This window comes from Amblyomma mixtum, chromosome 6 (assembly GCF_055824585.1).
Source record: "Amblyomma mixtum isolate Tamu chromosome 6, ASM5582458v1, whole genome shotgun sequence".
Classification (NCBI taxonomy): domain Eukaryota; kingdom Metazoa; phylum Arthropoda; class Arachnida; order Ixodida; family Ixodidae; genus Amblyomma; species Amblyomma mixtum.
The window spans coordinates 137321326-137334351 of NC_143017.1; the positions used below are offsets into that span (position 1 = coordinate 137321326).

General features: G+C 45.8%; 1 protein-coding gene across 5 annotated transcripts in view; it reads right to left on the reverse strand.

The window, feature by feature from the left end:
- The window catches only part of LOC149340516 (carnitine O-palmitoyltransferase 1, liver isoform-like), a 139474-nt gene that overhangs the window by 39103 nt on the left and 87345 nt on the right, over positions 1-13026 (reverse strand). For 2 of the 5 annotated variants that reach the window (XM_089549315.1, XM_089549316.1), the window contains 4 exons: positions 7892-8028; positions 7472-7684; positions 5897-6051; positions 4101-4223 (listed from right to left, as the gene is read on the reverse strand). In XM_089549315.1, the coding sequence (XP_089405441.1) occupies positions 4101-4223; positions 5897-6051; positions 7472-7596 (403 nt within the window). In that variant the 5' untranslated portion in view covers positions 7597-7684; positions 7892-8028. The other 3 variants (XM_089549317.1, XM_089549319.1, XM_089549318.1) reach the window with 2 other exon arrangements.

Genomic DNA, 13026 nt, shown 5'->3' on the forward strand with positions numbered 1-13026 from the left:
TTCCTCAACCCTCATACTCACCCGACCTTGCCACGTGCTACTTTCTTTGTTTCGTAGAAAGGAAAGACAGGTGAATGGAAAGCGTTTCGCTGATGTTGCTGAGGTGAAGAAAAAAAACGACGGAGGGACTGTCAAGTACCACAAAAGATGAATTTAAACAATGTTTTGAAAAATGGAATGAAAGATTCGACAAACGTATCATTGTAAGTGGAGAGTACTTTGAAGGATATTGAAGGTCTGTGCTGAAAATGTGAAAAAATAAGTTCAAACAAAAATAAGTCCGGTTTCTTTTGGGTACCCCCTCGTATGCGAAGTCCTTTTTGCCTAGCATTTGAAGCGATGACGTAATCACCAATTAAAATTGGGACGGCCTTCAAGCTTCTCCGCAGCGTACAACGCTAAGTGGGGGACACATGATGACGTCATCGAAGGTCGATTACATTTCCAACGCATAGACGCCTGCTTTGAAGGAAAAAAACCAACGCCACCGAAGGCAAAGCCCGCCGCACATTGTTTGGCCGCGTCCAGCGAGGCACGGCAGGGCGTGGCTGACGGCAGCGGTAATTCGAAATCATACCTTCCGTGACGTCACACTGAACTTCCCCGCGCTCCTCCATTGCTTTGAGAAGTGCAAAATTTAACCGTCGATTACGTCACTATTTTAAATGGCAGTGCAAAAAAACTTAGCATGTTTTACCTACAGCCTATATAGATTTGAATCCTTGAGTATCTCGATATTCTCAAAAAATGGCGCAGTTGCCCTTTAACGTGCACTGACATCGCGCAGCACACGGTGCCTCTTGCGCTTCGCCTCCGTCGAAACCTGTCCCCCGGGGCCGAGTTCGAACCAGGATACACCGAAGTAGCCGAGCGCCGTAACCACTGAGCCACCGCAGTGGGTAATGCAACATATTCTTTTGTAGGCGCTCATTGTCTCAGACAGCAGGTTCTAAATAAAACCCCTCACGATGTAGGGCAACAGAGAAAAAAAATGGCTCAATGGCTGCGGAGCTCGACTGCTGATTCCAAAAATACAAAAACCAGCGTGCTCTGTCGCACGCCGAAAATCCCCAGCTGATCTCCGTTAATCTGGAGCCCTCCACTACACCGTCTATCCTATAGCCTCAATGTATACTCGACACGTTAAACCTGCGATATTACTACTAGTATTACCAAAAGAAGGATGTATAATTCGGTGCAGCTTATTTTTTTTTTTAGAATCCGCATATTCTTGTTTGCACGCGACGGAAATAAGCAACGAAAGGCGGGTTCTTGGCAACGGTGGAGATGTACTAATAAGAAAAAAAAATAAATACTGGATAATCAAAAGGGCAATGCGGAAATATATGCGCTCGCTGGCATGCGTTAGTGATCACGCCCAGAAAGCATAGCTGCCAGAAAGGGGTTGTTTGTAGTTTTGAAAATAAATTCCTGAAACAAGTGGGTGGACAAATGGTGCACGCCAGATTAACCACTCTTTATCACTCTATGAAGGGCGCAAAAAATTCTGTTGACGCAAAGGTTTCCTTTGATAGCGCCCCAGGAAAAGTCTCAAACATTCAATGTAGTGCAAGTGTATGTCCTTCCTCGCACAATGCTGCACTTGCAAGAATGCTGCAGCTCAACGTCGCAACAAACGTGTTGCCATTTTGTTTGGTTTGGTTTGGTTTATTGGATTTTAACGTCCAAAAGCGACTCAGGCTATGAGAGACGCCGTAGTGAAGGGCTGCGGGAATTTCGACCACTTGGGGTTCTTTAACGGGCACTGACATCGCACAGTACACAAGCCTCTAGAATTTCGCCTTCATCGAAATTCGTCCGCCGCGGCCGGGATCGAACCCACGTCTTTCGGGTCAGGAGCCGAGCGCCGTAACCACTGAGCCACCGCAGCGGATCTGTTGACATTTTGAGTCCGTGCAAAAACGAAGCATTCTCAACCTATCCAAGCGTGCGTTTTTTATGATACTATTTTTATCAGAAGAGAGGATGTTGACGTCATCATAATAAGTCAATGTTGTAATTTCTTACTGTACTATAGTGAGAAGCCACGATTAGCTGTGTTTTTGAAGATACTGGGCTATAGGGGTTCGGGACATAGAACTTGAGTCACAAAGGTGATGTCGAATAGGTGATTTAAATAAAATATGTTTGGTAAGTTCTGCATGTTAGGGAGAGACTGTGCTCCCACGAGGCTCTCGTTGGGCAGCAGATGGGCGGTGGAGGGATTCTCGCACATTTTCTTACCATTTAGTAACGGAGGGGGGACTGGCAAGTCGGTCTCGGGGCGACGGAAAGGTGTCCGTCTGTATGTAGGTACCGATACATGGCAGTTTCGTTTCTCAGTAGTGCGCGGGAAAGTAGAGGGCGCGTGCGGCAGTAATCTTGGGGCCCCGCAATTTCACTGCGTACGAGAAAGTCCCAACTGACTCAAGCTTCAAGGAAGACCTATTACTCGCGCAACGGGGTCTCCCAAATTGCTCAAGCAGGGGGGTCTTGTAGATGCAAAATCCACCGGCTTTTCGCCTTACACCTCATAAGGTGGATAATAGCGTATACATAGCCGATTTTCATCAATTTCGAGTTCATTTCATTTTGCTGCTCTTGCCGTAAATTTGTCTTTGCTGCGGACAATAAGTAAAATGGGTAAAGTGAGAACATCTCGCATTAAACAATTTTTCCTGCTTAATTAACGCAGTAAACACGACAAAAGGAAGACGTGAGACGACACGAGCGCTGACTAACAGCTGGTTATTTTATTCTGGGAAAAGTATATAAAGGCACAGGACTCAAGGAACAACCCTAAAAACAGAAGAACAAAGGTTAAAACTTAAAAACCATACTGCGCATGCACATCGCATTCGAGTCACGACGTATTTTTCATCGAAATTCGAAGACAATCTTCCATAATAGACAGCAATCGGCTGTCTCCTGGACCTCACACAATTGCCAAGAAAGCCTTACTCCTTACCTACCAAATTGATAGATGGTGAAGCAACACACTCATCAGCTTCCTTCCTGGTTATATAGGCCTCGACCAACTACCTACGTATGCGAACAGGGTTATTAATACGACACTTGTCTTATCTACGGGGTAAGCAATTGTTGCACTCGCTGCAATGCAAAGCCAAGTTGTACGACACCGCTACTTTTTCACCCATCTGTGTTGTTCGAACAAATGCTCATTGCTTCCCCATTTAGAAAGACAAGTCTCCTGTTTATTCACACAGATCGAATTTGTAGGGAGATGGTGGAGGCCTTTATGATTAGGAAGGAAGCAGGTGGGCGTGTTGCTTCACCATCCGTCAATTTGTAGAGAAGGAGTCAGGCTTTCTTGGCAACTGTGTGGGGTCCAGGAGATAGGAGATTGCTGTCTACTATGGAATATAGTCTTCGTATTTCGTTGAAAAAGATGTCATGAGTCGACTATGCTGTGCATGCGCAGTATGGTTTTTTAGTTTTAATCTTTGTTCTTCTGTTTTTTGCATTGTTCACTGTGTCTTGCGCCTTCATACACTTTTCCTAGACGCTGACTAACCAGTTGTTAGTCAGCATCTGTGTCGTCTCCAGTCTTCCTTTGTCCTGTTTATTGCGCTGCTTAAGCATGAACCCTTACCAACTAGCCCAGTTTTATGTTCTCGTAAACAAATCTTTGCATTTTTTTATTTTGTATACCGATGTGCAGGAAAAATGAAAACGCATAGCACGGTTGACAAACTTATCTGCGTTCAAAATATATATTTTTTGTCCTGAACCCGTTTGAACCGGTTCAGGACGGCCCGAACCGGTTCGAACCGGAACGAAATGGCCCTCTGGAGCCGAACCCGGAACTGAACCCGAAAGGCGTGAACCCGAACCCGAACCGAACCCGAAAAAATGCCGGTTCGACACCCTGATATGTACATGCGCAAGGATATCAGAACAAGTCTCCCTTCGATTACTGCCACCCTATTTACAAGAAAAGTTTTTGTTACCATTTAGTGGTGGTGAAATTAACAAAGAAATCACACCAAGATTTTGCTGTTACTCAAAAAAAAAAAAAGGAACATTGCAAGCTATACGGATAAATTTAGCAATGGCGGAAAAATAAATCTGAGGCTTACACATCCATCCCCTGTAGGCTAGTAGGCTGCGAAGTATGATCTGACGAACTTTCATAAATACAACTGAAAGCACCACACTGATGAAGCCGGCGACAATGATGGCCCTCACAGTGGCTGGCAATTCTGAAAGCAAGAGAGAAACCATAGCATCTACAGTAACTTCTTAAAACGGTCACAATGACTTGAAACAAAAGCACAAAAGTGAAAAAGCATGCAACGAAACAGCAATAGCATGTTTACAACTGGTAATCACCCTGCGCTAACCATAGAGCACCTAAACCATGCTTCTTTTTTGCCCCCATGCCTTGGTACGGATACAAACCACCAACAGAATTATTCTGTGCACCCACTTTTCACGGAGTGTTTCCACAGGGGCCAATAGCGTATAGTTTTCATCAGCCTACAGCTATGATAAGTTAAAAGCAACCTTGAAAAAAATGCCACATAGTGCTGGTATTGAAAGTGTTTTCTCAGTACATTCCCAGTTTTTGTTCTCATTTACGGAAGTGCACAAAAAGATGTCAGTGACTTCTAACCCAAATAATTCCACCTGTTGAAATGGCAACCTCTCCAGCAGCACTGACGTTGCGTACCTTTTAGCAAGATCAATCCTCATAGAAGTTTCTACTGGCTATGCTCAGCGACCAAATTACAGAAGCTCAACCAGTCATGTCAACTACCAATGACTTAGATAAGTGGTTTCCATCTTCATACCTATACACGGGTAGTAGCTCCACTATAATGGAGGGTTTCATGTTAGTCCCAAGCCCTACGAGTTTTTATTATGCATATGCATTTCAGTACAATTTTCACGTTTATTTGGATCAAATTATGCCCACTGTGACCAAGTATTCAGCAAGCGTCCTTGTAGGCTTTAAGTTGACATCATGACAAGAACTCCCAAGTTAAGCAAGGCTGCTCATGAACTTACACCCCAAAATATTTGCTCCAAGCAGTCTCCCAACATAACCTGGAGTTACCTCTCTGTACAGAGTCAAATCTTATAAAAGGTAATACAGCTTTGGCAAGTTCTACTGAATTCAGTTCCTATCAAGAGAGGGAGAGAGATAAGTTTAATGATAGGAAAAGCAAAGTGGTCAGCCAGAAAGATTGATATCTTGCCTGCTCACACGTTCATTCTCATACAACTAAACATTAGCATTCCTATATGAAAGTATTTTTCTACACGCTGATATAGCATTTTCAGCAGTACTATATGGAAGTAATGCTGCCAGTTTTGCTGGCTCGAGCTGTTGTGAACTGAACACTGCACATTTAGCAAATTAAGTTTAACGTTTACTGTTCATACAACAGGTGCTCAGGAAGCTCTTACGAGCTCCAGATTTTACTTGATTGGATTAACCTGATCCAGTCCATTTATACAAAATACCATAAGGGCAACTTAGATTTCTGAACAGTGTAAGCGCAGTGCATTATGCGGTTGCTTTGGAGTGAGCATACATGTGCGTGTGTATATAGGCAGCAAGTTGCCACCGGAAACCATCACTTGAAGCCACCAAAACTATGTCAGTGTTCTTTGCAGAGAGAGATGCTGCTTGAAAATTTAACCACTGCCAGAGACGATTTCAGGAACTACCTGAACTGCATATGCATTCCATATGAACAGTGAAAAGCCCAACATGCCAGCAGGGTTTGAAAGCAACAAGTTCAACTGCTCTCTCACTGATTACCTGCATTTTTCTTTCTCCACTAGATAATCTACAAATGGACACTACAGTACTAAAAAACTATCACAATAAGAGTAGGCTACAGCACACAATGAGTGCACAGCTTACCATGAGGCACGTGAAGTCTGTCGCCTGTATCCCAGAATAACTCCTTGATTGACTCTGCAACTTCAATGTCCGAGAGCATAAAGAGGAAAACGATTATACAGAGGATGCAAATATTGTACACAGACGTTGGCCACATGCCATTGCTGATGGAATTCCTACAAGGGAAAGGGAAATAAAGCACAGGAATTAAAAACCAAGGAACCAAAGCACTTTAGTAGTAAACAGTCACTCAAGTTCGTGAACATACAAATTTATAGGCCTTTCAAATACATGCAGGCATGCTGTATCAATTCTGTTATTGTAATCCAAAGAAACCCTCTCAACATACAAGCTGCATTCAAACTAAAGGCAACTTGATAAAATCAATTTAGCAATAACCCATCACAACTGCGTTCAGGTAGTTTTACTACAACCGACGGCAGCCTACAAGGTATGGCTGTCAATGTCTGAAGGAACTTGATACGAAACACTGCCTTTGTGAAGCAATAGTGTTCATTATTGGCAAATACAACAGTGCTCATGCTGCAAGCATTTTGTACAGACAATATCCCTATACCATTAGAGCTAGGAGTAAGTGGCACCTTCATCATCAAGTAAGTTGCAAAGAAAAATGTCATGAATGAATGACAGAAAACAATACACAACAGTATCGTAATAAGCGCCAAGTTAACGCCAGATTTTTAGAGCACTCAAGTTTGACAAGAGCACCGATTTCAAACGTTAATGAGTTTTGTATGTGTAACAATGAAACAAACACAAAGGGCAATATCAGCGAACTCTACCCTTTCTTTGAAAAGTGGTGCCAAAGCTTTATTCATTATCACGTTTGGTGAATTGCGGGTATTACTTTAAGCTTTACAGAAGATGATATGACATGGCAGTGAGCTTCCTTGCCAGATTTCCAATCGTCAAAAGACGTTTCTATTGGAGTTATAGACGTATGGCATCTCCGTAAATAAACAGCTTGTTGAAACAAGGAATGTCAACAACAGCAATACAGCTGTGCTCAGTGACATGAATGGATAAAACAAGCGCTTGATGACTAGGAGTACGCGAATACAGCGCCGTTTTTTTTTTTTGTTTTTTTCGGTTCGAATGATGCAGGCGTCCGGGCATCAAGTTATTATAATCGACGAATTCCAGGTGAGTTTTTCATCTGGTACTTATTCCCATCTCCAGCTTAGTTTTTTTTTTTTTTTTAGTCTTTAAATGTTCCCTGAGAATCGTGCTCCACTGTCAAGGAAACTTTGTTACTTTGCACAATACATTAAAAGCGCCAATATCGTACCCAAAGTGCACTCAAACTATTCAGGCATTTAACACGGCGTAAGTCACTTGTCAGTAAGTGTTCCTTGTTGCAACAGCATTGCGCACACCAGCTGCACGGATCGCATTACTGCAACATGTGCGCATCGCCGCTGCGATATGGCGTCGCAGTTGATAGGGCTCTCTTTTGTCCAGTTATCAGCGCGAAAATGCTCTCGACTCGCTGACATGGCACCGCTAAAACACGTCACAGCCCCGCCGCGCCGTTCCTTCCGTGTTGACAGGGCAGAGAAAAAAAGCGGCACCCACCTGACACGGTGATACTTCCGGACGGCTGTCCTCGTCCATACCCGAAAAATGATCCCGCAGGAATCGCGTTCGTCGTCGATTTCGCGGACCTGCAGTCCAGCGACGGCACTTCTCGCTTCTGCCATCTTCGAATTTTGGCTACGTCGTCCTCAAGCCGCCGAGGCGTAGTCAGGGAGCCGAAAGCGGGACACCCGAGAGACGGCAGCTTGCCTCCTGCACGCAGCGCACGACACGTCGTGACTCACTGACAGCCGCTCGACTGCGCATACCTGCACAGTTCGCTCTCTCGGGTATCAAAGGAGAGCGGGCCCGTACTGAGCGCGGCCGCTAGTTTGCATTCACAGTGATTGTGCGGCCGTCCTTCGCGAAGGGGAAAGCTTACGAGCGGGCCAAGCGGCCGCTGTTTACGCTGAGCCTCACCTTGGCGTGCTGCTGCATCCACGAAGGGCGACCGGGCAGTAACGACACACGAGGCTCCACTCTCTCCGTCGGCGTAGGAGACACAGAGAGCTGGGATCACGTGAAGTCCGTGTCCTCAGCGACGGATCATTACGCTTCTGCCGAACAGGAATAGGAGAGATAGACGATCTCACTCCTTACGACACCATTCTTCCGACGCGCGCAGATTATGACAACTGTGCCGCGCTATTTTCATTTCGACTTCCGTCCAGCGCTGCCCTCAATAAGAGAAATGTGCAATGAAGTTGAAGATTTGTGAGGCCCTTCAGGGGCGCGGTCATCACTCCAGGTTACTTTTTTTTGCATCTGAATAAATAATTTTTTTGGCGAATGTTACTGCAACATACTCCAGCTTGTTTTGGCTCACACCCAGCTGGCAAAGGCGACAAGGGGAAAAGGCGTGCGCTCTTCTTTTTATTTGCTTGTGGCTTGGTTCATCGGACAGAACCTGTGAGGTGCGGGTGGCTGCAAATTAATTATCGACGTTAGATCGCTGCACTACTCGCAAATCACTGCGTAAAAAAGTAACAATACAGAAAACACGATGGATCCTACAATGAACGCTAAAAACACCAATCTTTGTTTCGGTTTCACTTTGAAGAACAAAAAAAAAATCTTTTACCGTAGTAAATTAAACCAAAACTGTGCAAACTGTGTGCTAGGACGATTATTTTTTATGAATTACAATTCTTTACAATGCTACACCAAAGAAAAGTGCATCCGGCGCGTTTTTTTTTCTCACTTTTTTTTGTTCGCGCCCCATAAAACTTTTTTTCTGCATACACATGCGCCTAGAAGAACGCTGCATTTTCCACAGCGTAATGCCACGGTACAGAAGATGCATAACAGACCCACTTCGACAGCAACAATTAAAGTACGTCAGCTGAGTGCACATATATCCCATATCCATGGAGGAAGGAAAGAACTCAGGAGTCAGGACAGGCGGTTACGTCACATTTTTTGACGCCGGTTCCCCCCTCCCTACTTGGCCGCCGACTCAGCGCGCTTGTGCATGCGCAGCAGGCATTGCAGCAGACGACGCTGCTTCGCCCAGCGTTAGTGGGCCTCTTCGATTAACCGCGCTCGGGCAGCCCGCTGGCGGCCCGCAAGTTCGCCTCTGACAGGAAAACGCATCATGATCACGTGGGCTGGCGGCCACCGGAACCAGCCGTCGGCAATCACGGCGGCAAGCAAGTCCCGGATCACGGAGGGCAGATGCTCTCTCTAGCTTCGCGTTCTGCGTCTCACGCGCGAAAGGTAGGAATCGGCTGCTTGGTATCGATAACAACGACTCGCAGTTATTGAGGGCTGCGTGCCACAGACTGCAGAACATGCAGCTGATCAAGCTCGCACTCGTATACATCGGCAACGACAACGCGAGCGTGTGCCTTCGGTGCACTGTGTAAGCTTCAAGCATAGGACGGAAAAACTGCCCGTGCGTTGTTTATCAAACGAAAAGCCGTACTCTCGGATTATTGCGTGTTTGCTTACTACGCAGTAAGTATATATGACTGGTATGACCGCCGACGATCGACCCTGGTGGACTCTGCTGTGGTCGTTCTACGCTGGTAACCTGCTTCCTGTAAGCTGTAAGCAGAAAAGAATCGGGATACGTTCGTTCAACTGTAGTCTGTCGGCCGCCGGCTTTTGCTGCGGGCAAGGAACGCATAATCTCGGCAAAAGCGCATATCAGCTTGTTGAACGTCCACCCAGAACAAGCGGGTGCACTGTATAAATTTAGCTGCGTCGTTTCTGTAATAATACAGCTTTATAGCAGAGAACTGGCACTGGAATGAAAGGCGCTACAATAAAGCCCTGCGTGTCGGCGCCTCACGTTCCGCGTGTGTTTGCATGACGATCAGCGCTAGAGCTCATTTTTATTTCTTTTTTAAATGAGCCAAACGCGAGGAGGTGCATGCCTAGGGTAATTCTCAGATATTTTGAGCATATGTGGCAGCTGGAAGGCCCGAGCATGAAGCTGTACAACAGTTGGCGACGACAGAATCAGCACTTGGTCGGCGCGACAATTATTGCCCGCAGAGATGTCTCGAGCAATGTGCTCGTGAGGGCTTTTAATATAGGACATGCTTCAGTCAAGCGTTTTTCAAAGCATATCCACTTTAGCACTGCGCCAAACGCAACGAAGACCATACGCTCCCGTATCGCGCTCAACCAACACTTCGTAAAACACGTTCAGCACATGCATATATGCGCGCGTCTGAACGCGTACTCGGAACTGGAATCCGGTAGCTCTCATGAAAGGCCTCGAACACCATCGCAATATCCGCCGGGCGCACGAAATTAACAGCCGAAATATTTTGTGAATCAGCTGGTATGCGATCGTAATATGAAGCGAGCAATTGTGCTTTCGAGGTGGTGAGACGATCGAAATATGATCGCGCATACGCACGCAAAACATATCAATAAACACCGAGAACTACCGCAAAAGGTGCCACTGCAGGCGACACAGTCGATATGCACCGTGGCCTAGTCGAAACAAGCGCCTGCATCGCGCAAAACATCGCATCAAGAACCGCGGTCCTTCTAGTCCTTATAAAAATGGCCGCGCGAGCTTCCCGCTACCGTACACTTCTCTGTCGTCTGCTAGCTGCCCGAGCGCTGCCAGCACAAAATCGTCCTGGCGAGTCTGGCCGCCGGCTGGCAGCCCGAAACCGCCCAGCCAGAGAAAAACGAACGCGTTCCGGGCAGCCACCGGAAGTGGGCGGAGCAACCCGAGAAAATCGAGCGCGCTCGGGCAGCCCGCAAGCAACCCGCGGGCTGCCAGAGGCGGATAATCGAAGAAGCCCAGTATTGGCTGCGCTACACTGTAGCTGCGCCTAAGAACGTTGGCTGCGCCGTCGGCCAAAGACTCCCAGTAGTCCTTGCGAAACCGCGTGACTTCCGGCACACTTTTTTTTTTTTTTTGTCGCGCAGCTCGGGTAGCGAGGTCCTTTCCTTAGCCAGGAATATTTTTCAGGGGGTGTTATATATGCGCCGCTGGTGAATAAAAAGAGAGCATGCTCTCGAATAATATTCATGGTAGTCACTTTTCTGCTTTAATAAAGCCGGAGGGTTAGTCGATTCGTTCAATGTAATATATATACATAAAAATACAAGTGCATGCAGGACAACGTATATCAATCTTTTTCGAGAATAAACCAACACTTGTTACTTGTTTTTACATTTTAATAAATTGATGCGGTGTGTAAATAGCATATGGGCGAAAAAGGGCCGAAAAAAAGGGGGATGCAGCGCACAGAAAAATACGGGGGGTGTTCTGACACTACTGTCCCAAACGGCATGCATCTAGCCATATCAGGCAACGCACGGAGGCCTACGATACGTCTTATGAACGTCTTGAAACAGCTACAAATAACCACACACTGCGAAAACGTTTTACTGTCATCTGTGAACCGTTTTGGTACAGCGCAAGAAGTGTGCAGCCATTGGCAGCTGTTTCAAGACGTTTGTCTTGAGCTGTACCGAGACATCTCACAGACGTGTCACAGATGTCCAGTGCGAAGTATCCCCACAAACATTTCGAAGACGACGAACTTAATAACACATGAAGATGTCCTTACGTCCAAGTGACTGGCATTGGATAACAAGTCTTTTGGTTGACAGTTACCAACGTGATGAAAGGATATAGAATCACGGCAAGCGTTGGCGAGCTCCACACGATCGCCGCTTGTGGAGACTGTATAGAAAAGTGATGGGTACTCTTGGGAAAGAGACATTTCAAACATCTGACTTCATATGTTCCGAACCCTTCACTTCACCAAAAATTTGCAACCCTTGAGATAAAACCCATCGCACACTCATCGCATGTCTGCACGGTGAGCTTTCTAGCGGGTTTGTTTCGCAACAAGCATTTCGTAATGGATATCCGCGGAAATTTCGACGACGTAAAAGAAGAGCGTTGAGATTCATGTGGTGGGCGATGGTAAAAAAAGGCGCAGACATGGTCATCGCTGGCAACGGTGATCCGTACGTGCTGAGAATGCGGGTGAACGTCGGCTTTGCGACATATGTGAAGCAGTCTCCTGTCCTCGAATATCTTCCCACGGAAACTTGACCGCTTGAGCTTCGCACGGTACCAGGCACCGTATTATATGTAGTAGATTACAGTATGTAGCAATGCATGCCTAATTAGCTGTCGCAGTCATTGCACGCGTTAGTGTAAAATAAAAAAAAACGGCAATATACAGTGAGGGATGTAAAAAGGTTTACAGAAAAAATTAAGAGAGGGAAAAGAGGAAATCATATCTTAGACGGCTAGCCATATTCGTAAAGAATCATAAAGACATCACAAGCTGTGCCCAATTTGTATGCTTTACTCATCACAGTTTCATGTTCAGACTATAATTTTCTGGGCTAGTTGGTCTCCCACTATTGTCGTTCTTGCAGGCGCGCCAAGACTTATATGGACGGCCAGAAAAGAGGGAAATGAACACAGCTCTGCAAGAAATAGAATAGCAAATCGAAGACATTTCAATAGAATTGCAAACGAAGTCTGGTCGTTGCACGCCGAACTCGCGTTACGCAAGTATGTAAAATTAAAATGAGTGCCGTATAAATTCAACGTGCGGCAGTATATAGAAGGAATATTGTACACATTGCATGCGGTAAACGGCAACGTGCTTGATCCTTGCTCTGCCGCGAAGTTAACGAATGCTTGCAGTCCCAGAAGCAACCCCTATCGATGTGCCAATAAATACGCCATCTTGCAAATAAAAGGCTCCAATATATATGACAGTGATAATCTTTACAAAGTGCTACAAGGTATTTATAGCTGCGGGAAAATTTGAGTCTCACCTTGCCATCATACGACTCCCTGTCGATGCACGAGCATGCGTAAGCATCAGCATCCAAATTCCAAAGCATATGCAAAGCGTGGCCAAGTCCAGTCTTCTTTCTCACGCTACACCGCCTCTAGAGCACTTGAAAGTTATGGTATCAGCTTATCAGTAAGCTCAGCAAGCAAAGGCAGGCGTGGCGGGGTATGCGTAATGAACTGGTCCTCCTCTCTTTCGAAACATATTTTCGAAACATATGTGATGACTCAGGAGCATCACACAGAGAAGAAACAATCACTT